This window comes from Mus musculus, chromosome 5 (assembly GCF_000001635.26).
Source record: "Mus musculus strain C57BL/6J chromosome 5, GRCm38.p6 C57BL/6J".
Taxonomy (NCBI): Eukaryota; Metazoa; Chordata; class Mammalia; order Rodentia; family Muridae; genus Mus; species Mus musculus.
In genome coordinates, this window is record NC_000071.6 from 73,512,693 (window position 1) to 73,538,834 (window position 26,142).

General features: G+C 43.5%; 1 protein-coding gene across 18 annotated transcripts in view; it reads left to right on the forward strand.

The window, feature by feature from the left end:
* The window catches only part of Dcun1d4 (DCN1, defective in cullin neddylation 1, domain containing 4 (S. cerevisiae)), a 79,785-nt gene that overhangs the window by 31,683 nt on the left and 21,960 nt on the right, over nucleotides 1–26,142 (forward strand). For 16 of the 18 annotated variants that reach the window (XR_376792.3, NR_153313.1, XR_003955569.1 and 13 more), the window contains 4 exons: nucleotides 7,424–7,538; nucleotides 9,961–10,052; nucleotides 18,812–18,882; nucleotides 21,914–22,005. Coding sequence is in view for 15 of the 18 variants with exons in the window: in XM_006503626.3 (XP_006503689.1) it covers nucleotides 7,424–7,538; nucleotides 9,961–10,052; nucleotides 18,812–18,882; nucleotides 21,914–22,005 (370 nt within the window). In the remaining 3 variants the exon portion in view is untranslated. Of the gene's footprint in view, nucleotides 1–7,052; nucleotides 7,132–7,423; nucleotides 7,539–8,222; nucleotides 9,080–9,960; nucleotides 10,053–18,811; nucleotides 18,883–21,913; nucleotides 22,006–26,142 lie in introns of all 18 variants that reach the window. The other 2 variants (XM_030254026.1, XM_017320580.2) reach the window with 2 other exon arrangements.

Below are 26,142 nucleotides of genomic sequence, written 5' to 3' on the forward strand. Positions count from 1 at the left end.
TGGTTTTTACATTTTTATTTAATGGTAGATTGTTATTGCGTGGTCTCATCCTCATCTTCTCCCCAGACTGACTCAGAGTTAGTTGAACTTCAACCATGAGGTGGAGGTTGAAGAAGTAGTCGGCTGGAAAGTACTGGCTCTCAGTCAGCTCTCACAGGGTCCAGGCTGGTACACCTGCTGTGTGCTTTCTACTGGCCCTGTAATGGAGAACAACTTCCCGCTCCGCTGGAATGGCTGCATCTCAGAGCAGCTTGGCTCTCTGCTCAGCATCCTTTCTCTGGCTCTCAGACCAGACAGGACGTCTGTTCGTGGGAATATGAGACAGGGGCACAGACTGAGGCGGGCGTGCTGAGGAGGTCCAGGGCAAGCAGTCCGTTTTGAGTAGCACATTAAATAAGAAAGGCTCTGTTCTCTTTTTTAAATCGCTGCTTAGTTGTCCAGTTCACGCACATGTCACACATTCTAGCCCAGCCTCCTGATGTACATTTGCTTGAGTCTAACTCTCAGCTATTTCAGTAATTCTGGAATAAAATGTCTAGGGTCAAGTTAATAATTAAGGAGAAAGCCACAGTTCTCTGCTTGAAGCTGCCAGTGGTTGTGAAGATTTTCTTTTTAAACTTAAGAGTTGGGGTAGTTTTAGTTTTTAAAATAGAATTTTGTATTAGTAAAACTCTTAAGATTATCTTAGCTATGGTAACAACACCTCTGGCTTGTAAATATTATATAGTTAATTTTGGAGTTTAGATTTAAATCAGTAATTGTTACTAAGTAATTTCATATCTAAGTGTTAAACTTGAAAATGGCAATATTAGCTGGGCAGTGGTGGTGCACACCTTTAATCCCAGCACTTGGGAGGCAGAGGCAGGCAGATTTCTGAGTTCGAGGCCAGCCTGGTCTACAGAGTGAGTTCCAGGACAGCCAGGGCTATACAGAGAAACCCTGTCTTGAAAAACAAAAACAACAAACAAACAATCAAAGAAAATGGCAACATGATAACTAAGTTTCAGTTAAGAACAGTAATGGAGGAAAGGGTGTTTGGCCCTTGTTCTGTTTGCCTTTTGGTCCACAGCTGTGTCTGAAGTGTGGTCACTGCCATACCACAGTGCCTGGACTGTGTTGATTAGTGCTCATGATGTGTGTGTGCTCATGGCTTATGTGTGCTCACCTGTATGTGTGCTCATGGTGTGTGTGTATATGTGTGTGTGTATATACATATATATGTGTGTGTGTATGTGTGTGAGTATATATATATATATATGTATATATATATATATATATATATAATATGTTTGTATATGGTATATATATATATATATGTGTGTGTGTGTGTGTGTGTGTGTGTATTGTATACATATACCATATATATTTTGGTGAGTCTGTTGTCTTGTGCATGTGTATTGTATGTGTGTGTGTGAGTGTATATATATATGTATATGCATGCATGTATGGTATATATGTATATATATATATATATATATATAGAGAGAGAGAGAGAGAGAGAGAGAGTATGTGTGTATGGTGTGTGTATGTATGTATATATGTGTGTATGTATATATGTGTGTGTGTGTGTGTACTGATGTATAAATGTGTGTGTAAGTACACTGGGTGATCGTGTAGGGGCCAGAGGTTGACATTAAGATGTCTTCACTTGCTTCTCCACCCTATTTTTTAAAACAGTCTCAATGAACCTTGAGCTCACTGGTTTTGGCTAGACTCCCTTGGCCAGCAAGCACTCAGATCTGCCTGTCTTTGTCTATTCCTCTGGGGCACATGCAACCATGCTTACCTTTGTATGTGGATTGGGGATCTAAACTCATGCCCTTATGTTTGTAGGACCCCCTGAGCAGGGCTTGTTTACCAGTCCGTCACCACAGTTCCACACCTGGCTAAGGCACCTGCTGTGTTTCCTGCTCTCCAGTGTACACTGTAGACGTTAGGCAGAGAGCCGGAGGCTTGGAGATATGAGCAGGTGTTTCCTTGGACTGTCTTGGTCCAGCACTTGGGAATCTGAGCGCTAAGCATTATGTGCAGTAGAGCCAAGGCCATTTCAGAGGCGGAACATCTCATGTGCTGCCTTGTGCTCCTGATCTTCCATGGGACAGATAGGGAGATGAGTCTGAGCAAAAGTAGCTCGAAAATAGAGAAATGGTGAACAAGAGAAAAGCACAGAGGAAAGAAGAAAACGTCAGGAAAAATAACAGTACGTGCCGGAGTCCCTCTTACTTAGAGATAAAGGGCATTTCTTTTGTCTTAAATAAAGTAGGAACATTTGGTTCATTTAAAGGTTACTAGTTTTGGGCTGGAGAGATGGCTCAGTGGTTAAGAGTGCTGACTGCTCTTGCAAAGGTCTTGAGTTCAAATCCCAGCAACCACATGGTGGCTCACAACCATCTGTAATGAGATCTGACACCCTCTTCTGGAGTGTCTGAAGACAGCTACAGTGTACTTACATATAATAAATCTTAAAAAAAAGTTACTAGTTTTATATGAATGGGTAATTCACTGATGTGTTCAAGATAATGCAATAAAATCCTATGTACTGGTGAGATGTCTAAGACTGCTATGTATTTATCAGGCAAAACTGTGAAATCTCTGACATTGAGTGAGTTCACTCAGTGGAGTGAAGACTCTTGACAGGGCAGAATGAGCCGCACTCAGTGTCATGAACTGAGACAGCAGGCTAACCAAAATGAGGCTAATCAGAAATAGCCTTGTCCTCTTGCTTGGGAATGAATAGAGACTGGGCATACAAGTTGCCAAGTCTTATGGGAAATCCTCTCTACTGGGATTCTTGCTGAAGCTTATAATGTCCGGTGGTTACAGGGAGCCAGAAGACCCGACTCAGGTACCCACTGGTGAATTCATGTCCCAAGGTAAACTGCCAGTAGGATGGGTAAACTAAATCAAAGGCCTTTGGCTTATCCAGGTGACCTCAAGTTGTCTTTAAAACTTGATTTTCTGAGACAATACTAAAATACTAAAATAGACCTACTAAAAAATGCCAGCAGTATTTTAAACTGTTGAACGTGGGAAGAAAGGCTACAGTAATTGGCTTAATTAAAAAGATAGAAGTTTTCTCTTGAAATACTAAATAAAACGAATTCGAACTTTCAGGCAAAAAACAATTGGGTTTTAAAATTGTGCTTGTGTGAGTGTATGTGTGTGTCCTCAGAGAACTATCTGGAATAGGTTCTTTCTTTCCATCTTCATGTGAATTCCTTGAAATCAAGGTCAGGTTGCCAAGGTTTTGTGACAAATTTGTTTATTGCATGTGCTGTCTTGCTGGCCCTAAATTTTATTGTTATTGTCTCTTTAGTGATTATTTAAATGCCACACTATTTAGAAGAAACCTGTGTCTGCAGTCCCAGCATTCTAGAGGCTGAGGCTGACGGGATGAGGGTTCAAGGGCAGCCTGACCCAGCCTGAGACGTAGCAAGACATTGTCTCAGAAAGCTCAAGGGCTGGGATGCTGGTCAGCAATAGAGCATTTGCCTGTCCTTACTGAGGTCCTAACCCCATGCTGTAAGAAGAAGTGCTGTGTTTGTACCCTCAGGCTGTGGCTTTGTACCCCCTCCACCTAGAATGTCATGTGGGTAGTAGCCTGTTTTCTGAAGTAAGTAAATTCATAGGAATTCTTGCTTGTATTATCTACTTTCGGATTTTATTTTCTGTTAAGGTATAATTAAATGGGGGTAAAGTACGTATCTAAGCTTGGAGGGCTAAATTTATTGATAGAAATACATAAGAATTTGTAGAACATTCATTTAGATGTAAACATTTTTAAATTGTAAACAGAGTTCTCTCAGTCGTTTTAAGGAGCATGTTCTCTTCCTGCCAGTGAACATGAAGTCAGTCTTGCTGATGACTGGTGAGGTAGACTGGGAGCTTTGGCGCAGTAACTACTCAGGTGTTTCAGTATCTGGAAATGCTCTGACTTTAAGCACCTCAATTTATGCGCGTTGTATGAACACATTTGTTCAGTGAATCCTTGTGTATGGAATTGAGTAAAGTGTATTTCACTATTATAAATTATTACATCTGCTGTATATATTATGAGCGAACCAACAGGAAACCACAAACAAGGATGTGCTTTTTCTTTCCCTTTCCTGTATTGTTGTTGTTGTTGTGTTGAGACTCTGTCTTAATCTTTAACTTCCTTCGGTAGCCCATGTTGAACTTGTCTCCTTTCTGCCTCAGCCTCCTGAGTGAGTGAGCACAGGCTAACAATAGGCCTTGAGTACTCCTGTCCACGATGCACTTTAGGAAGTCCTAGTGGTTGGATTTGCCAGCAAAGGGAAGAGCGGAGGAGGCAGCAGGTGGATGTTCGGCAGAACTTCTGTATGCGGCTGACCCCAAGCCGCAGGTCTTGTTGGTAAATTGTAAACATGCAGAACAGCTTTCTCCATAGCCTGAGAAATTCTCTGTGAGTCTGTATCTTCCCCATCTGTCTTGTGAGGCAGCTGTGCAGGGGCAGGGCAGAGTACTTGAATAGTGGTCATCAGAGAGTAGTCATGGCATATTTGTGGAAAATGGCCAGTAACAGTTATTCACTTATGAAAATACTTAGAGCAGAAAGATCTAAAACAAAGTCATGTCTCCTAGCTAGGAAATAAAAGTTTTGAATAAAGTAAGGTGCCAAACTTGAGGATATGAGCAAGGTCTACACAGATATGAGAAAAGAAATGGTTTGTAAAACTTAGAGATGAAAGCTTCGGTGTAATGGATTGACTAGGTATGACTCCGTAGACTCACGTGTTTAAATGCTTGGCCCAGAGGGAATGGCGCTGTTAGGAGGTGTGGCCTTGGAGGAGGTGTGTCATTGTGGGGATGGACTTTGAGGTCAAGCTATGCTCAGTGTGGTACACATTCTCCTCCTGCTGCTGCCTATGGTTCAAGGCGTAGAACTCTCAGCTCCTTTTCCAGCACCATATCTGCCTGTTTGCTGCTCTGTTGCCCACCATGATGATAATGGACTAAAACTCTGAAACTGTAAGACAGCCCCAGTTATATGTTTTCTTTTGTAAGGGTTGCCGTGGTCATGGTGTCTCTTCACAGCAATGAAACACAAACTAAGACACTCAGTAAGAAAACCATGTAAGGAGATTGGTTGATGTTTGTGTGCTTTCAAAGATGTGCTACTGTGGTGAGTAGGGTCGGTGAAAGCAGACATGGTGTTGCTGTGTCTGAGAAGCAGGTGCTAAAGGAGCAAATGAATTATGGTTTATTGGAGGGAGGAGACATTATTTTCAAGTGCTCCTTCCTCATGGACTGAGGAGACAAGTGTGTTTTCCTGTGTTCTGTAAATACCATGTGAGGGAAAGGCTGCTGATAGACCAGATTCTCTGGGAAGGAACTGCCTTTCCCTCATGTATGTGTCTCTCCAGGCCAGTGGAAGCCCACTGCAACAGTAGGCATACCCCCAGTTCTGGACTCTGCCTCAGGCTATACAGTTAGGGCGCCAAGCATCGGTAAGCAAGGTTAGCCTCATCTTCGAGGCTCATAGTCCTTGGAAGCTTAGGTCAATGCAGTGGTTGAACCTTGGCACACGGTGGGATGTGGTTTGAGAACTGGAGACTTCTCTGTAAGGAAGGTGAATTGAGTGTGTCGGGTGGTAGGCAGCACCCTCTCTGGCTCTTTTCCTGTTCTCAGCTGCTGTTGTGAGAGGTAGGGCAAGCTTTGTATCTCTGAGGAACTTTTCACTCTAGGACAGATGTAGTTAGGCTCCAGGTAAGGTAGCTGGGATCTGCCTAAACCTGCTGGAAATCAGGTCTGGGCTAAGGGAGCAGCCAGGCTCTGTCCAGGGACTGTCCAGGATGGGCTGAGGACTTGAGTCCATATGGGAGACCCTGAAATGTAGTAGAGCGGTATAAGCCTGAGAGTGAGCCAGGTTTGGCTCCAGCTCATCATTGCTCTCAGTAGGTCGTGGCTCTGACTGCTGACCACTCTTGCCTGGCTTGTCACACCTCCCAGCTGACTGTGATCTGGCCCCCATCCTAGCTCTTGACTACTAAATGTAGCTTGAGCCATCTCACACAGCGGCCAGCCTTCATGTGGCCATAGAGCCACTGCTCCCACCCTAGGCTCTCCTATGACTTCTGAGACATCATAGAAGTTGGTAACTTCCTTTTCCTGTGTTCTTCCAGGTTGTTAACCTTCCTTTTTGGCCTCTGGAATAGCTGTACTTTCTAGGGTTAGGGGTTACAGAGCTTATAGCTGATGGTGGGCGAGAGCTGGCTTTGCACTGACCACTCGAGTTCCCTTACCATTAGGCTGCACACACCTACACACAGTGTGTCTTCAAATGTTTGCCGAATGGTTGCTTGTCTTCATGATAATTGTGAGAGAATCAACAAGAGAGATACCTTTACCATTCTTCAAATGGTGACAGAATAAGATGCCTAAAGTAGGCGAGCAGTTGCCCATGCTACAGTGTTAGCTGGAAAGCTGACTTTGACCGTGGGTTGCTGTAGCCTTGGATGCTTGCAGCATGGGCTATCCACAGCCTTTTAACCATTTTAGAGATCTTAGAAAGTTGCCAGATGCCTGAGCTGTGGCTTCTCCAAGCTGTTATGTAGAGAATTACCATTGCCTATCGTGTGTGGGGCTCTTGTGAGAATTGAGCACTGTGTCCAGTGGTACTCGTACAGGGTATCTAATATCTTCTAATCACGGTCTCAGTGTCTTCAGTGAGACGGCCACTCTCCTGGGTCCGGCCTTCTCTTCTCAGTTGTGCCTCTTTCTTCACAGTCCTTTACATTAGGAGCGTGACTGAGTGTGTCCATGCAAGGGTTGAAAACAGAGTCTGGAACCCTATGGATATGTCGGTGATACTATCGCCAGATTTTCATACCCTTTCTAAGTTACAGTTACACTTCCTCACATGAGCCCTAGTTGAAGGAGGCAGTCATTTGCAAGTGGCAGAAACAGGGAACAGTTGACATGAGACTTCTGTTTTAAAGTCAGATTTCTGCCCACCTCCCAGCCCCCCCGCCCTCCCCACCCAATATCCCTTGAAACCTGTGTTCAGACAAGTGTGCTTGTGTGTGTTCTAGGTAGGGTTGCTGTTTAGTCTGCTTTGCCTCATGAAGTGCGTGTCTGTGACGGGAAGACTGTCTTGAAGGACATTGCCGTGTAAGAAGTGATTTTCCTGAGTGCCACCTTGACAGTGAAGCTCACCTCTGCTTCTGCTGGGGGAGGGTGGTGGGGATTATTTATTTGTGTAATGGAAGGTTTATTTCTTGACTAGACTATTTTCCTAAAGGAGAAACTAAAACTTGCTTCTCTGTGTAATGGTACTGACTGATGATGTCTAACCACTTCACGGGGCAGGTAGGCCTTGGGGTTAGTTATTTAGTGGTGACTCTGTTTGGAAGTATTGCGTGTGCCATGTCTCAATTTTGTGTGCTCCAAATTTGTTCCGTAGGAAGCCTGCGCTCTTGCAGTTCTTCGGACTGCTTTAGCAAAGTGATGCCACCCAGGAAAAAGAGAAGACCTGCCTCTGGAGACGACTTATCTGCAAAAAAAAGCAGGCATGACAGGTAGGGTGCAAAGGCCACTGACCCAGAGCGTGCAGGTGGGCCGGAATCCTCTGATTCTATAGGTGATTCTTCAAAGTATAATTATTTTATGATGCTTATTTTATGTCTCGGTTTGTATTTAAGAAAGAAAATAGGCAATCTGAGTCATTAGAAATTAGTTTCATCTAATCGATTGATTTTCTGGAACTTGGGTGGAACATCAGTTTATTTCTACTGAAGCCTGGCTGGCATAGCCTGTCATATAGAGTACTGGGTGTCTGTCCTTCAGAGAGGGTCTCACTAGCTGTAGCCACATCGCCAGAGCGAGGCAGCTTCTTTGAGTGTCCTCCCAGATTGTCAGCCAGTCAAAGTTTCTTCTCATAGGGCCGAGAATTTAATGAAAACTGAAAAACAAGGCTATTTACTACTCAGACAGGTTACATGTTAACCATGGTGATGCCAAGAACGCCATGCTTTTCATGTTTTTCTTAGGTATCTTTATTGTTTTTGCCTTTGACCTTAACTTTTTCTTTTTTCACATGTCAAATTTTATGTCGTGCCTTTTCTTCATGTTTCTTTCTTTCTCCATTTCTGTTTGCTGTGTGGGTCGTTTCATCCTTGGACTGCAGTGTTCCTCTTTAAGTGGAGGGAGTTAGATGAGTTTGGTTTCTTTCTTGCTGTCATGCTTCATTTGTTTCAACCCAGTTGGAGGAGCAGAGATGGCAGCAAAATTGAATATAATCTCAGCAGCAAATGTTATCCAGGAGACGAGAGTGGCTTCTGAGATAATCACCAGCTGTCTTCTGGCCAGTGGTTTTCAATTTTACAAAGCTAAGTACGTTGCATCGGGGAACTGATAAATTCTCACATTCATGTAGGTATCTGTGTTGTATTTTTTTTTCTTCAGCATAATTTGGTATGATACTGTGCTATGGAAAAGCCAGTTTAAGCATTGGCAGTTAGGTGAAGTTTTTGAGTCTGATTCTTGGCCTTTTAATGACTTTATTTAGATCCATCAAGTCGATACATTCTAAGTGTCTAATTCAGTGTGCTTTTAAGTTACTGAGTTGTACAGACTGTCCTTACAAGCCAGTGTTGGAACATTTCCACCATCCCAGCCAGTTGCTCTTGTACTTTGGGGCAGCCTAGGCTCGCTGTCACAGTGTTTTGTCTAAGCGGTCTTCTGTGTTTCCTGTCTTTTTAGTTAGTGAGATGTTTTTTGAGGCTCATCTGTATGATAATGTGCACCAATATTTTGTTTCTTTTAGCTGCTGCATTATTGTTCCATTGTATGGTTTTGGGCAAATTTTATTTATAGAGAATTCTTAATTTAATGCTGCCATACCAGAGAACTTCAAGTTTATTGATGAGTAACAGGCTCTGAGCTAAGAGAGGAGTGCTTTTATCCCTTTCTCTTTGAGCCCTTAGCTTGTGTAGGAGAACGAGAACTTGGGGTTTGTAGTTTTGATAACTTGATATTTTCCACCAGCAGCATCTAGAGGTAGTAGATGTCAGCATTTCTGTCAGAGGTCTGCGCAGGTCACTCTCAAGTAAATGTTCAGGTAAATTCCTAAGAGAATTATTTAAGATCTTACGTTGTTATACAAATGAAAATTATACCTGTAGATATTAATATACCTGGGTATATGTGATAGGTTAAACTGTGTACATGTTTTGTACCTAACTCACAGTTGGAAACCCCTGCCCCTGTCTCCCTATGTGGGAAGCTCTCCTCGGGCATCACAGGATGGGGGACTCCAGCGTTGCAGTACTGCTCTGTCACTCAGTGTCCCCAACCCTGCTGCCTAGCAGGCTTACAGTGGAGAACTAGGAGCCAGGGATCTGCTCTCTCTCCTGAGGCGAAAGGGTTGTGGTAATACAGGAGTCACCAGAGAGATGGTTTTTTTTTCAGCCTTGCACCTGGATTAATTTTGTTCTAGAATATTGGGCATGAGTCGATGTTTCTCTTCATTTGTGTAAGGTTTTCTGGCATCATTACTGGCAAATTCCTCCTTAGCCTGTGCCTGTGCTTAACTCATGACACAGAAATCAGAACTTGATAGAGAGATAGGAATAATTAATGTTTTTAAAGGATCATTTTTAATGCCTAATTTCTTGCCATATTTTACTTAAAATCTTTCTATACTGAATTCTAGGTTGTGAGGCAGAGGAAAGTTTATTAAATAACTAATCTATTTAATTCTAATTGATTATTGATAAGATAGTTGTATTAGGTACTTACTGTTTAATTCTTTATTAAAGTATTGGGTGTATTTCAGTACTAGTTATGAAACTGCTAATGCTTAAAAATGCAGGAAGTAGAATGTTTAAAGTATACTTATGCCTTGGTGGAATGGACAGCTGATTTAGGCCAAAGTGAAAATTACCTGCTACTTGAACCCAGTGTCTTTAAATAACATAAAGATGCTTTTTCAATTTGTAGCATGTATAGGAAATACGAGTCAACTAGAATAAAGACTGAAGAAGAGGCTTTCTCCAGTAAGCGGTGCCTGGAGTGGTTTTATGAATATGCAGGTAGGTAATGACCTGTGTCATATAAAACCGATCCTTAGGGAAATAAGGGTCTTATTAATCTCATCTTAGAAGAGATTACAGAATTTTAAAGCATGTACTTTTAGATTTTGTGTGTGTGTGTGTGCACACGTGAGCTGGATAGGGTCAGAGCTGGTGACAGAGTTAGAACAAAAGAAGGATGTAGTTGGAGCCCATCACTAATACCCTATTTATAGCCAGCAGCTAAACCCAAGAATTGAGAACTCTAGACTGGAACTGAAAAGATGAAATGCCCTTGGGAGCAACCTCTCACTGGCTACAAAACCTAGTTAGAGTACTGATAATGGGTAATTACTTGGTTAAGCCTCTAAGTTAAAATAAGCATTGCTGTTTTGAACCTCATCATGGTGCAGTGGGGTTTCCTTGTACCCAGAGTCTCTATTTTGGAAGATCATCTGGCAGAAATGGTTACTTTGTCCTTTAAAATGTCTTAAGGTGGAGTTACGTTTTTGCAGTTTTCTGTGACTGGTGATGGTGCGTTGCAGCCTGGGCCTTGTGGTCTGTGCCTGGTGCTAAGAGACTGAGAGAGAATCTCGTCTAGCCGGAGGTTTTCTGACCTTCCGTCTTCCTCACCATATCTTAGGCCTTTTCAACCTGACCGTTGAACTTTATCTTGACTGTTTGAACAGCCTTCACACCCACGTTTGTATCACCAGTCTTAGTTCTAGACCGAGTCCCACATGTCTCTGGTTGTCTTACTTAGAAATGAATGGAGCAGCTCATTCATGCTCTTCTCTCTGACATCCCTTGCCTGCTGCTTGATAATCTCTGCTGTCCCCTGCGTTCTTCACTTCCCTTCTGTTTACTCCCTATCGACTGTTGCTGACCAGTGAGATCCAGGCTGGGGCTCCTGAATGACAGCAGCTTTTTGGCCTTCTCTGCACTTCTGCAGGAAGTTGTCATAACTTGTCCCACTTCGAGTATAAAGGTTGATTTTCTGTTTCCCTTGCTCTCACTGGACTCTTTATTCTGTTGAGAGACTGACCACGGGGACCAGGTGCTGGGCTTTGTAGACATATGCTGGGAGAATTTTTTGTGTGCATATGGGGGTGGGGGCCAGTGTTGTTGAAAGGACACAGCCCCAACTTCCTTAGTTTTCACTTAGCGTTTCATGTTTGTGAAGAGCTTCTGTACACCTGGTAAAGTCCCAGCTGGATTTTGTGTGCAGGGCATGAGCATGGAGAGGCTTCCTGGTATTGGAGTGTATCTCTTTTCATGCTTCATTAGAACATGTATCTTTGAAGGCATTCCTAGTTGGATGTACAAGTGATTGACAGTTTCCACGGGTGTAGAAAAGGCTGAGTGAATGAAGAGCTGTTCCACATTCTTACTGAGTTAGGAGGATATTTGGTGGCCTATATTGGGTCACATTTATCTCCATGAAAATACGTTATAAAATGGAAAATTTAAACAAAGCCTGGTATAGTAATTTTTTGAGTGTATGTTTTTCTTTAAATGCAGATGAAAAAAAGGTTTTTTTTGTTTGTTTTTTTTTAAGAGGGCAGGATGGAATTGCCATCTTGCTTGCTTTTCTTTGACTTCAGAAGCTGACATTTTGGAATTAAAAGTACAGCCACATTCTTTAGCTTCCTTGGGGTCCCTGCTGGGCAACTATAGACACTCATCCCTGCAGAGTGTGTGTGGGTGAGTTTGTCTGTGTGTTCTTAGTCCCTTACACCCTCCCCCACTTTATCCTTTTCTTCTTTTGTGCCTTATCAGTAGGAAAAGTGCCTTCAGATTGGGTTGACTAAAAGCCTTCTTTGGCACCACATTCCCTCTCTCTAGGAAACATGTCCTAGAAGAGCAGTTGGTCATAGGCTGTGAGAGGCACCACGGTGGACTTGGGTGTGCACTGTCATGAGTCTGTAGGTGAAGGCTGTGAGGCCCTGGAGCAAGTGTGCTGGTTTGGGCTGAGGGTAAAAGCACTCTCCCTGCCTTTTAACCTGAAGTGAGGGTGGGCAGAGTAGGGCCTTGGGTAGAAGGGTTCCTATGAGTGATCTCTAGTCCAGAGACTCCAGTTCTATTGTTGCTCCGTGGAGCCCGTAGCCCAAGGCCAGCATGGTTTAACACGTGCTAAGTTGGAGTTTCTCAGCTTTCCAGACCAGTGTAAACTCAGTCACTGATTCCAGACATTCAGTAAATAAACCCTTTCCTCTGGGACTCCCTCCTCCTAGTGTCTGTGGTTGGACATTTATTCCTTATTCTAATTTGGACATAGGATTGGCTCAGGGAAAAGGCAGAGTTTAGTTTCAAGTCCTTCTGAAAAATGGAAATACTCAATTTTATATTAACAGTTTATCAGATACCTTCTAATTTCTGAAGTCAACTTAACAATAAGAAGTCAGGGTAGTTTTTTACAGGTTTTAAAATTTTTTTATTTATTGTTTAAACAGTGCTCCAATATAGCTCACATGCGTAGGCCATGTTATTTATGTAAACTGTGACTATAAGTTCTTAGGCTATTTTGAGTTAAGTTCTGTATTTGTCTTTTGGTCCATGAAAGGAAAAAAAGGAAAAAACAAAACAAAACAAAACAAAACAAAACAAAATGGGATTAGAGACCAGGAGGAAACAGTATAAAATGTATTTTAAAATTTTTTATAGACTATATAAAATATTTTATATTTATGAAAATTTGTAAAATACTAAAGTGGGCATTCATAAAAATATGAAAGCGTCTTTTGGGAAGATATGTTAAAAACCACGAAAGAGACCCAAGGAAAGCCTCTTACTGCAGTGAGATGTCCTGGTACTATTATGAGAACTTCAGCTTGAGGGCCTTGGGCTGTCAGGAAAAGTTAGATGTGTTTAGTTAGACCCCTGTTTAAGGGGCAGGGAAGTGGGGGCCACCACTTAGCTTCTTGACTTTTCTCAGAATCTGCATTTCCCAGTTTCCCTCCAATGCCGAGTAAGCCAGGGCATCGCACAACTCATTATTTAAATACAGATGCTTTTGTCGCCATACGTCTTCCTCCCGCTCTACCTTCAGACCACCCTGCTTGATCAATGGTGTGTTTGTGTGAGGCACATCCTTGCTTGAAAAAAGCTATTCTCTTAATTCTAGAGAGGAACTGACGGGTTTACTCTAAAATATATCCATAATCCCTCTCTGTTTATTTGCATCATACACTCCGTGACTGAAAGCAACTTGTGGAGAAACTTAGGACTTTCAGGTTCAATCCATCGCGGAGGGAAGGCAGGGCAGGAATTTATTCAGAGGCTTTGGAGCAGAGCACCCGGGACCACCTTACAGAGGCAGTACCACCCACAGTGAACTAGGTCTTCCCGTAAGGAAACATGGGGGAGACAGCTAAAAATTAAGGACTATTTGAGGGATAATATGGAGTCCTAACACAGTGGAAGCTTCCTAAAGCATATTCACATATGAAAGTGATCTAGATAAAGTTGCCAATGATGGAGGAAATAGAACCCTAACTGGCTATCTCTTGTCACCAAATGAAGCTCTAGGCCAGGGATTGAATTACATGTAACTGATGTTGGCTGAAGGGTCCATGGGAATCCTCAGACAACCCAGGCCATTGCTAAGACTGTAATTTGCTCTCCTCAGTCTGATAGTAAGGTCCCAGTGCTGAAGACAACAAACGCACAACTCATTGAACATGCAGACGCTGAGCTGGTGCCCACATAGAACCTTCACCCCTACATTCTGGTGTCTTTGCTACAGAAAGGTACTCAGCATGCTACCAAAAGAGAAAGCTAACCACCTAGCCACACACCCTCTGACTGTGGTGTGCTACTTCCAAGATATTTCAGTGCAAGAGCGGCACAGAGCTTATGGGAGTAATCAACCAATATCTGATGTGACCTAAGGCTCACTCCACAAGATGGAACCCATACCTGTCACTGCTTGGTGTCAACAAGAACTTAAAACTAAATAGCCCAGAGACCAAAGTTAAAACCACATAGTCCTGTTCTAAAGCGAAATCATAGCAGTAAAATGACTCCTATTGACAATCTGCTGTACTCACACGTCAGTTGCCTGGCTCAGCCACCATCAGCAAAGCTTCTTCCTGCAGCAGACGGGGACAAATGCAGAGACCACAGCCAGACAAAATGCAGAGAGTGCGAGACATGGGAACCCTCATCTGTAAAGAGAGAATAGGGTGAATTCATCAGATCTTCCCTCAGGCCTCAGGGAACCTTGCAGAAGAAGAGGCAGAAAAAATGTAAGAGCCAGGGGATTGGAGACCATAAAGAAAGCAAGGCTCTTTAAACCAACACAGTCAGAGTTCCTGTGAATTCAGATACAGGGGCAGCATGTCCAGGGTCTGCCTGGGCCTGCACCACATCCTCTGTGTGTCTCCTAGGACTTCCGTTTAGTGTTTTTATGGGATTCCTGAGCAGGCAGATGAGTGGTCTCTCATTCCTGTGCCTTCTCTAGAGCTCTTTTCCTTTTGTTTTATGCGATTCTGATGTCAGTTTCTTCTGATCGTCCAATTCTGATATTAGCTTTTGTTTTATCTTACTGTACTCTATTCTTATATATTTTATTATTATATATATTTTATTAAGACAATTTTAATTTATTTTGATCATATTCTTCCCCTCTCCTAAGTCTTTCCAGATCCTCTCCCCTCCATACCCATCCAACTTAGTTTTTTGTTTTCCCTCCCCCTCCCCCTTCCATGAGAATGCCCTATAGACTTGCCTATAGGCCAGTCCTCTGGGGACAGTTTCTTGGTTAAGAGTCTTTATTCTCAGCTGCATATGTATCAAAAGATGGCCTAGGCGGCCATCACTGGAAAGAGAGGCCCATTGGACACGCAAACTTTATATGCCCCAGTACAGGGGAACGCCAGGGCCAAAAAAGGGGAGTGGGTGGGTAGGGGAGTGGGGGTGGGTGGCTATGGGGGACTTTTGGTATAGCATTGGAAATGTAAATGAGCTAAATACCTAATAAAAAATGGAAAAAAAAAGTCTTTATTCTCAGATGACCCTAGCTTGTGTCAGGTTGACACATACAGTAGCCAGCACAATCCCAGTGAGCAGTCTGCTGACAACGAGATTGAAAGCAGTGTTAAATGACTGGGTGGTGAGCAAATTTTAAATGATATTTATTAACAAGCTATATTTTGCTATTTTTAGAATATACTTTTGACAGTAAAGTATTATAAACTATATAGTGAAGTCATGTCCTTTTATAATAGAGACAATTCTCTCTGTTAGCTCTGGATGTCCTAGGACTGACTATCTAGACCAGGCTGGCCTTGAACTCACAGAGATCTACTTGCCTTTGTGTCTTGTGACCCAGTATGTGCTGCCACAGCAGATGCTAACTCTTGCTGGAGGCTTTCTGTACGGCATTTCTAGTTTCTAGTGTGGCTTTCAAGCTTGTGCCTTCTCATTGCTCTTATTTGCCATTGCTTGGAGGTCACTAGCCAGTGCTGTTTCATAAGAAAAAGAGGTGGATATAAATAGTGGAAAGGATAGGCGAGTGGTTATTCACCTAGGGTGAAGTGCTGCGAAGTTATGGATGGCCAAAGAGAATTTCCCGAATACATCAGTATGTATATATTCTATACATTGACATTTTTGTGAAGGATTTTTTTTTTTTTGGCAAGGATACTTAGAGAGTAAATCTGCTTTTTAATATTTTTATCTTCACTGTTAAATGATATTTGTATTATATATTAATATAGGGTCATATTGCCTCCCTTAAGTTAAACTTGATTTCTCTAATGGTCAAGTTAAAATTAAGGAATATAGAAAAATAACAGATAAGAAGGGAAGTTTCGATAGAGATGGCAGTTGACAGTGGAAGACAGAGCAAATAAAGGGAAGATGGCAGCACAGAGAAAAAATTTTCTTTCCTTTGTTGAGACTGTGAGGAAGGGGCCTGATTCAGGGCAGGAAGTGATGCAGGCCTTTGTCGCAGGTGCTCCTGGAGAGAGAGCACTGTGTGCTTTCACTGTATTGAAACTGCTCTGATGTTCTGCTCCCTTAATGGGGTGGGAGACTGAGGTCCCACTGGCCCCTGCTGTATCCCAAGCAGTGCCACAGTGCAGTCTGTGACTTCTCCAATAAACGTTATTGATGAAACAGCAACATAGGACTCAGTAGCTCACTGGATCTGGATACAAAAAGATTCTGGGGAATTCCCTTATTATGGCGTCACTCGTTGAATAAACTCTAAGTAAAGCCAGGCTAATGCTGCTGTTGTAGGAGAGTAAATAGGTCTCTCTCCCGAGCTTTCAGGGAAGGGAAGATGGCTGGTACTCTTGAATGCAGTGTGCTGAATGGGGACACTGTCCTCAGCATTGAATGGAGTCACAATGAGCATGGTTAGTGTGGCTTGAGGTAGGAGTTGGGGGAGATTGCTTGGCTTCCTTCTCAGTGGTTGAATGAGTTATCCAGGGAAGAAGGGGAAGGAGAGGACAGGCCGAGGCACAAAGCACATTATGGCGTCTGGCATATGTCCTATATCATGAAACCACATGTAGGTCAGTAGGTGTTTCTGGAGCCTCATTCCATCCATCCATCCATCCATCCATCCATCCATCCATCCATCCATCCATTTTGTTTTTTGAGAAAAGGTCTCCGAGAACCCATGCTGGCCTCATCTTGCTTGTATAGCTGACCTTGAGCGCCTGATCATCTTGACTCCACTTCCTGAGTGCTTGGACCATTATTGTTGGCCTAATATATGGGACCGCTGTGTGCCTGCGTGTGTGTGTGTGTGTGTGTGTGTGTGTGTGTGTGTGTGTGTGTGTGTGTGTTTGTGTGTTGCTGAATCATAGAGAACCTTAGCTGATGTGCTAAAAACTTGGGCTTAGACTTTAAGTAGTGAAGAGCCATTGGGGGATTTAAGCCAGCATGGGATTTTCCTTGGGGAGGACCTCATAGTGGCCACGTGCAGCATGAGTCAGTGGTCTCAGAGAATGGAGCCTGAGCCAGGGCTGGACAGGAGGGGCACCAGTAAGTAACACAGAGGGGTGGGGCATTTGCTATCAGTTGGCTAGTGAGGGAGAAAGGAGAGTGACTCCCAGGCTTGTTTCTAGGTATGCAGGCTTGACACAGGGAGGACAGGTGTCACCTTGAGGTGCTGCTGGAGAGTGAAGTGAGGTAGCAGTGGGCTTGGAGAGAAGGTTGATGTAGTTTCAGATGTGGAATCAGAGTGGTCAAGTGGATGCTGTCGATTGGTCAGGATGAGATTGGAGCAGTTAAACTGCCAGTGGTTGGGAATTTTGGATGGGAGTCTACAGCAGTGGTTCTTGCCCTTCCTAACGCTGCGACCCTTTAATACACTTCCTCATGTTGTGGTGATGATCCCTAACCATAAAACTATCTTGGTCACTGCTTTATAACTAATTTTGCTACTGTTATGAATATAATGTAAAATGTCTTGGCGATAGAAGCTGGTCTAAAGACTAGCAGTTAATGTTGACCTCTACACATCCATTTTAATGAGCAAAAGAACCTACAAAGAATCCAAAAGAGGAGGGAAACCAGATGAGAAGACATTTCTGGAGGCTGTGGGAGTTTCTTGAATAAAGAGCTACATCAAACCTCCAGAGATCAAATACAATACAGATGGAAGTTGTCCATTGGATTGGAGAGTTATGGAGTTATTGGTGACTTTGGCAAGAATTTCAGGGGAAAGATAGGTGCAGGAAAGAAAAATTTCATGAAAGAACAAGCATGAGCTGAAGTGGAGATATAGTCAGTCTCTGGGATGGAACACGTAGGACCGGGGTGGCGGGGAGACGGTGTAGATCAGTGGTAAAATCTGGCTGGACAAAGCTTCCTGGGGACTGAGCTTGGCTCCTGGCACTCATTCATGCCACTCATAACATCTACAACACCAGCTCAAGTGGATCCTACACCCTCTTTGAGCCTCAGAAAGCAGGTAGGCAGACATAGATAGACATATACACACAGAGCGCGCGCGCGCACACACACACACACACACACACACACACACAGAGAGAGAGAGAGAGAGAGAGAGAGAGAGAGAGAGAGAGAGAGAGAGAGAGAGAGAGAGAATAAAAAGGGAACAAAATGATAGATATTCCATGATACATTCTGGGCGTTGGTTCTAGGACTGGGAGGACCAAACTCCACAGTACTCAGGTCTCTAGTGTCAATGAGCTAGCATTTGGATCATATGACCTATAAAGATCTGCCTACTCTAAATCACTTCTAGACTTTATTTCTAATACTAAATATATAGTATAATTTATATACCATGCCAGTATATATTATGTTCTACTTAGGAAATAATGGCAAGGAAAAAAGTCAGTATGGATTTAGTATAGAAATAATTTTTTTCAAAAACTTTAATTTTTTGAATTTAGAGATGTGGGATTGGATTGGATTTTTTTTCTACATAAAAACATGTTATATTTCCTATTTTATACAGACTAGTATGGGGCTCTTTGTGATGATCCTATGTGTCTCTTATAGGTATCATTACCAAATCAGATGTAGAGTTTTTAGGTACTTTAAAAAGCAGTGGTCTGAAATAGCCTTGTCCTTCAAAGTGCCTGCCTTCTTTCTCCAAAGGTCGAAGGGCACACTGATGAGTCCAGAGAGAGTCCAAAGTAGACTCCTTAAAGGTTTAATCCTGAAGGGCTCAATCCAATATTTTCTAATTTGTACTTGATTTTTCCCCTGAGTATTTAGTTGGGGCCTTTCCTTCTTCTTAGGTGTATTTGATAGTGTGCCAAATTTAATTCACGGGACACTGCATTTCATTCCAGGAACTGAGGATGCCGTAGGTCCCGAAGGCATGGAGAAGTTCTGTGAAGACATTGGTGTTGAACCAGAAAACGTAAGTCTGCCTTTAGGACAGTGTGCAGCGGCCTTTCTTTCTTGCCTCTGTTTGTCTTTTGCCAAACAAAGCCATAAAACAAGATGTAATTGTGTGTTGGCTTGTGTGAGGCCATCTGAGAAATATGTCCTAATTCTAGTTTGATTTATAAGTAGAATGTTTTCTCTCCCTCTCCCCCCCTCCTCCCCTTCTTTGTTAGAGACAGGATTTGTCTATGTAGCCCTGGCTGTCCTGAAACTTGCTGTGTAGACCAAGCTGGCTTTAAACTTAGAGATCCACTTGCCTCTGCTTCCCGAGTGCTGGGATTGAAGGCGTGCGCCACCACTGCCTGGCCTGGTCATTTACTGGGTTGGTTTCTTGTACATTAAGTGATTAATTCTGATGTATAAGAAGGGTGTGGGCATGCGTACCCACAGTGCCAGATGAATAGTGGGTACTAGTCACCCTGTGCTGTACCTTTATCCCCCTCAGTAGCTGTTCCCGCTTAATAAAGAGCTCCAGATTTTAAATACTTATTCATAAAGGGCTGAGTAGGTGGTAATTACCATAAATTTCCCACAGGTCTTTCACTTCTAATTGAACTTAACTCAAAAACTGACTGATTTTTAGTGTAAATGCACTAAATATTTCCCTCAGAATTTAGAATTATTTTATATATGCTTAATTATTTTTGCCTAGTTCTCTGCATCACAACTGTTAAATAGTCTATCTTGTTCTCATATAATAAATATGTTACACTAAAATGAAAAATGACACATGTGCCCTGGTTCATAAATGATGCAAGTTGGTTTTCCTCTAGCTGCCAGTACAGCAAACCTGGCAGGTCCTAAGGGAGGTGACAGTCTGGAGGAGGTCTCAAGGGACTGTCCCTTTTAAAGGCATCTGGTGCCCATGGTGTACACTGTGCTTCTAACGAAAACTGGGAGTGGGTTTATACCTTTTGGTCTTCATTTCCCCTTTGCCTTTCCTGCCTTGGGGCTGCTCCCTCCCCACAGTGTCTCCAAGAGAAGAGTTACATTTTCTAAAGGACCTTTAGAATGTTTTCATCATATGGATTTTTGTTTTGAAATTTTTAAAAATTATTTTAAGGTGTTCTAGTTCCAGTATTTTGGTAAATTATTCACCTTGGTCTAAACGCTGCAGGGAGCAGGTCATCGGTGTTTCACACGGTGGCTCTGCTGTGCAGGAAAGATGACTGGTGCTCAAGGCTGGGAGGGAGTTGGCCTGGCAGGGGTTAGAGAAAGGAAGGGGACAAAGAGGAGATGGGAGGGGGCAGGCGGCCGCAGTTGAGAGAGAGTGGAGTTCAGGGTTAGGGTGCCGGACCTGAGGGATGAGCTGAACGGTTCACTGAGGCAAAAAGCCTGCCTCCATGTGAGATGATCCGGCTTTGATTCTGACTGGAAAAGGAAAGTGCTCGAAGCTCCTCACCAATAACAGCTCTCGAGAAAAGGCAGCTATTCCTGGCATCTTTGCTGGCAGTTAGGAACCCTTAGACTCTGTTTCTGTAGGAAGAGACAGTCTTGATATGTAAAATTATGTGGGGGACTAAAAGACTAAATTCAGATTTGGGTTGTTTCCAAGTATGTGCTGCATGCTTCAGTTCTGTCGACACAGAGGGAGCGGTGGTATTTCATAGCCTGAGGTGACAAGTGCTGTTTAATAAACCCCAACGTACTGTGTCCTCAGGCTGCGGCCTGCAAAGCAAGCAGAGCAACAGTCAGGGCAGTGGTTGGTTGTAAAGCCTTTTTCACCTCTGCTAATAGCACTTTAAAGATATTTTCACTCCCTGCTTCCTGATTGTATCAGGCCCATAAAAGTCAATATCCTTTCATTTACTAAGGGGTGGGAGTCCTTAAAAACACATAGCTTTCTCACTGATTTAACCCCAGGATGATGAGTGTCCACTGTAGCTGTTTAACTGTGTGTGTGTGTGCGTGTGTGTGCGTGCACGAGCATTCATGTGTGTAAATTCATGTTCCTTCACTTTTAGCTGCTTATTAACCATGTTTTTATGCAAAACTTTAAAAACACTAGTACATCTGTTACAAACTAGATACAAATTAGTAGAAAAACTAAAACAGGATTCCCTTCCCTTTTCTTCCTCAAAACCCATCCTCTTTGCTTTGTAAAATTCATGACCTTTTTTCATTAATTGGTGTGTATGTGTCTGTGTGTTTGTGTGTGTATGTGTGTTTGTGTGTGTCTGTGTATTTGTGTGGTTTTGTGTGTATATGTGTTTGTGTGTGTGTGTATATGTGTTTGTGTATATGTGTGTTTGTGTGTTTTTGTGTGTGTGTGTGTTTGTGTGAATGTGTGTTTGTGTGTGTATGTGTGTTTGTGTGTTTTTGTATGTGTGTATGTGTGTGTGTGTGTTTGTGTGTGTGTGTGCACGTGCATGCGCATACACTTTTGCCCAGAGAAGACTATTTCTCCTGCTCTTGGCAGTCCTGACTGGCAGTCCTTACTGGCCTGCAGTTGTTAGTGTAGGCCTGAGGCGCCTGGGCTCTCCCTATCCGGGCTACCATCCGTGTGGATCTCACATTTACTTTTGGCCTTTGTGACAGAACTGAATAGAGACCAAGCTTGATAATACGCAGAGTCAGTTAAGAATGTGGTTGGTTTACCTGGGTAAATTGATTTTAACACATCAGAGTTGCAGTACACCTCTGAGCTAGGAGAAAATGTACTATGCATAATGTGAAGACCGTATAGTGTGCCCTTTGGGAGAGAAACTTCTTAGTAGCCCACTAATTTATAAATCACATTTCTTTTACCTTTATTTATCAATCATATTTTGACCTCTTTAAATCTAAAAAAAAAAAACCACTGATTTTTAAATTTAATGTTTTAAAATAAAAATAATTTTATCACTAGTTTTATTCTATTATCTTTGTCAAACCCAGACTCACTCAGTTTTGAAGCCACCCTTCACACTGCGGTGACTGGGCCACGTGGGCTGAAGCTCATGCAGGACGTGGGAGTAGCTAATTGCCCAGGTCTGATGTGTTGCTGTATCTCTGTCTTTTAACAGGTAGTTATGCTTGTCCTAGCTTGGAAATTGGATGCACAAAACATGGGCTATTTTACTCTACAGGAGTGGCTGAAAGGAATGACTTCCCTACAGTAAGTCCGGGGCTGTGAGGGTCTCGGGTGGTTAGTAGAGGGCTGTGGAAGATGGGTACAGTAAAGGAGGGACCTCTCCAATCTCCTCTGGTAGCACCTGGCTCCTGGGAACTTAGGACATGGTGTGTGAGAGAAGAGAAGCCTGGTAGTGTAGCAAGCCTCCCTTGGTCAGACACGGGAAGACCACACCCCATCCTGAGGATAATGACGGTCTAGCTTAGTGAATGAAGTGTTTATAAGTTGAACATGTGGCAAAGAAAGCGATGGTAAAGAAAGTGATGGTATTTCTCAGGAGTGGCTCTGGGAGGAAATGATTCTCCCTTTTCCCATGCATGTGAGCCACGTATGTAAAGCAAAATTTTATAACAGCGGCATTAAAAATATAAAGTTTTAGTACATTTTATTTAGCCACAGATATCCCAAACATTATTACTGTAGTATATAATTGTGCTTTAAGAATTTAGCTATTTTATATTTTCTTTCTTTTAAAAATTTGTTGTGTATTTTACATTTTGTCTATCCAGTCAGTTTTATTAACTGTGTTGACCCCCTTAGTCTAGACTAAGAAGAACAATTAGTAGCTTTATGTATTTACTTGGTGTGTGTGTCTGTGTGCGCGAGTGTGCATGCATACACGAGTGCTTTCTTACTTTAGAGTTTCGTTCAAAAAAAAAATTCTTTTGCTCTGTGGGAAGGAGCTGTGGGAAGGAGCTGTGGGAAGGAGCACCTTGGGAGAGGGCATGATTCAGAAGGTGTCCAAGAGGAAGCGCTAGTTAGCTTCAGTCTGAGAGCCAGGAGTACTCTATCATTTTCTTTGCCGCATAACTAAGAATAACAGACTTACAATTTATTGGATTAAAGTTGTAACTGAAATAGTTTCATAATTTTATTGAAACCATGATGGATTCATTGGTGTCCCTGTGCCTCTGTGGGTACAGCCTGCACTGTGCGCATTGTGTCTTCTCTTTGCTGTTTTCCTGTTTGAACCTCACAGTGTGAAAACAGACAGCTCGGCTTAATTTTGAACATTGGTCAGATGGGGAAACTGAGGGCTTAGGGAGAGTGATATGTGACTCATGAGAGTAAGGCTGGGAAGAAAGTCTAAGACATGGTTTTTAACTCAGTTTCCTCAACAGCATCGTCTGTGGCAGAGGACTGATAGGCAGACGTCACCATCCTTTTAGAGACACATTTCTTGTCTGTGTGCACTACAGTTGTGGGGTGGTGGCCTGTGAAATGCCGGTGTAATGGCGTCTGTCACGTTGGAACCTGCTGACCCATCCTTGCCTCATTGCTTTCCCTGCTGCTGTCAGAAAGGGAATTTCGTAGCTGCTCAGAGTGTCCTTGGGACAGATGTGGATACGTGGCGTGTGGGGATTTCCTTCAGCTCTCCAGAGGCAGCGCCATCTCTCAGGCCTGTGCTCAAAGGCCCACGCTCATCTGTTCTTGAAGGGATGGTACTCATTTTCTTATAGGCTTGGGTTCTGCCAGACATTTATCTTCACAAGATTTCTTATTCACACCAGGTCTTGTGTTTGAGTGCTACATGTCCTGAAAGAAGCCAGTGTCTCCATTGTAGGGGACATAGGACTCCTTGAAGCTCTTGGTTGTGGGCTCTGTTCTGTGATGTAGTGTAGTCACTGCTGGTGGCTGTGACCTAAATCTAGAAGTCCAGGGCTTGGCGATGTACGACCCACTGGAAGGGCAGAAGGACCTGCTGTGTGTTAAAGTCTGGAGACTAGTTTTCTTATTCAACCTGGAGGTGATCATTCAGGGTACAACTGTTGTTCTTTGTGGTTCAAGTGTTATACAATGTCAAGTTTTTAAGGGCCCTCCTGCAGCCTCCCTAGATTAGCCAACTGTTTAGGAAATATTTGAATGGCTCTGATATGCCGGTTCCCACATCCTGGGAAAGAAAACTCATGAACAAGATTCATCTGGGTGGTTCTCAACCTGTGGGTCATGACCCCTTGGGGGGGTGTGTCAACCCTTTCACAGGGGTTGCCTAAGACCATTGGAAATCTCAGCTATTTATATCCAATTCATAACAGTAGCAAACTTACAGTTATAAAGTAACAATAAAATAATTTTATGGCTGGGGGGGGGTCACTACACTATGAGGACTTGCATTAAAGGATCCTGACAAGAAGTGTGTGGTGATTTGAATGAGAATGTGCTCCACAGTGTGAGCAATTGGTCCCCAGGTTGCTGGCACTGTTTGGGGACATGAGGAGGTGTGTCCTGGCTTGAGAAAATACATCCCTGGGTTGGGATTTGAGATCAAATAGCTTCACCTTGTACTTCTCTCTCTGCTTCTTGCTTGTGGTTGAGATGCGATCTCTTAGCTTGCCAGCTGCCCGTTGCCTGCTACTGTGCCTTCGGCAGGATGGACTCTTAGCCCTCTGGAATCGTAAGCCAGAATAAACCTGTTCTTCCCTTCACTTACCTTGATCAAAGCCTTTTATCAAAATGACAGAAAACTAACTAATGCAAGAAGCAGTTCAGAGAGAGGAGAGGTTTATGTTGGCACACGCCATGAGTAGATGTCTGACATGGGAAGGCCTAGCAGCAGAGGCATGCAGGTCTGCTTCCTCCAGCCTGCCCTCACTTCCCGAGAGCTCCACAGCCCCTCAGAACCATGCCGCTAGCTCGAGAGGAAGCTCTCAAACATGAGCTTGGGTGGACACTTTGCTTGGGCTTATGGCCACCTCAGAATGCCAAATGCATTTAGACCAACTTAAAAGTCTTCATAGTCTCAGGGTTCCAACACTTTTTAGATGTCCAAAATTCTCTTTTGAGAGTCAAGGCAGTCGGTTAGTTGTGAGCCCTGTGAAATTAAGAAAGTTAAGAAACATACTTCCAGTGTACTATGATATAGAATAAACACTTTGATTCCCAAAACAGGGAACTGGGAGGATAGCAGGAAAGATCAGCCTAAGTGAGACCAGAAACCCTAAATGGACACAAAACCTTGAAGCTCCGTGCCCAGGATCTGAGGGCTCGAAATGGCTTTCTCTGCGCTCCACTGGGCTGGAGTAGCCATGCTACCCCCCGCCCCCTTCTGCTTGTCACCTGTGGAACAAATGGTGTCTCTCTCGGGCCAGCTCTCCTTGTACTTGCAAAGGTTCCTCAGTAAACATGCCCACCTTCCTGGCTGCCATCTGTGGGATTTCGGAATCTATATCATAACACGGGCTTTAGTTCCACTGCGTGACGCACTGCCCACTCGGAGTTCTGGGCAGAATCTCCTTTCTACTACATGTTGCCTGATGTCAGCATCCTTAGGGAACCTTGGCAGTTCTCTCTCCATGACTCCGTAGTTCTTTTTTTTTGTCGTTGTTGTTTTTTGGAGACAGGGTTTCTCTGTATAGCCCTGGCTGACCTGGAACTCAATCTGTAAACCAGGCTGGCCTTGAACTCAGAAATCCGTCTGCCTCTGCCTCCTGAGTGCTGGGATTAAAGGCGTGCACCACCACCGCCTGGCTGACTCCGTAATTCTTGTACTGTGCATGCCTAAAAAATAGCACCTGTGCCAAGTTGTGCTGCCAGCTCTAAACACAACCTGACCAGAGCTGCAGCAGCCCCTGAACCTGGGGAAGGACCTTCCTAAGGATTCCTAGGTGGCCTCCTTCCTGGTGCCACTTGAATCAGTCGCTCTCCAAATAAGAGTTTTCGAGTGAGTCTGCATTGCTGCATTTTGAAGTGTGTTTAGTGTGACCCAGGCTGAGGGTTCTGCTGAGCAGTGTCTCTGTACAGCTCCAGCTGGTCAGCAGTGCTCAGTTGTGGTCTTGATCCCAGTATTAAAATGGTTTGAACCCTCGCCAAAGTGGCTACTCTTCACCTCTAGCCGTGTTCACGCTCCTTCCTTCCTGTTCTCTTGACTGTAAATAAACGTAGGTGAACACACGTGAGCCACGCCACAGCTTGAACATTTTACACTGTCTTGAAATAGACAAAATAGACCACTACTTTTGAACTCAGCCTTCAGGTTTTTAGGACATGAACAGGCGTGTGACAGTTCCTTGGCAAATATGATTGATCTCCAGTCCAGTTCCCAAAGCTCCATCCCCCACCCACGTGCCCTCCTGAGAGCCGGTGAGTTCCTATGTGCCTCCTTGGCACTCTAGTCTTCCACAC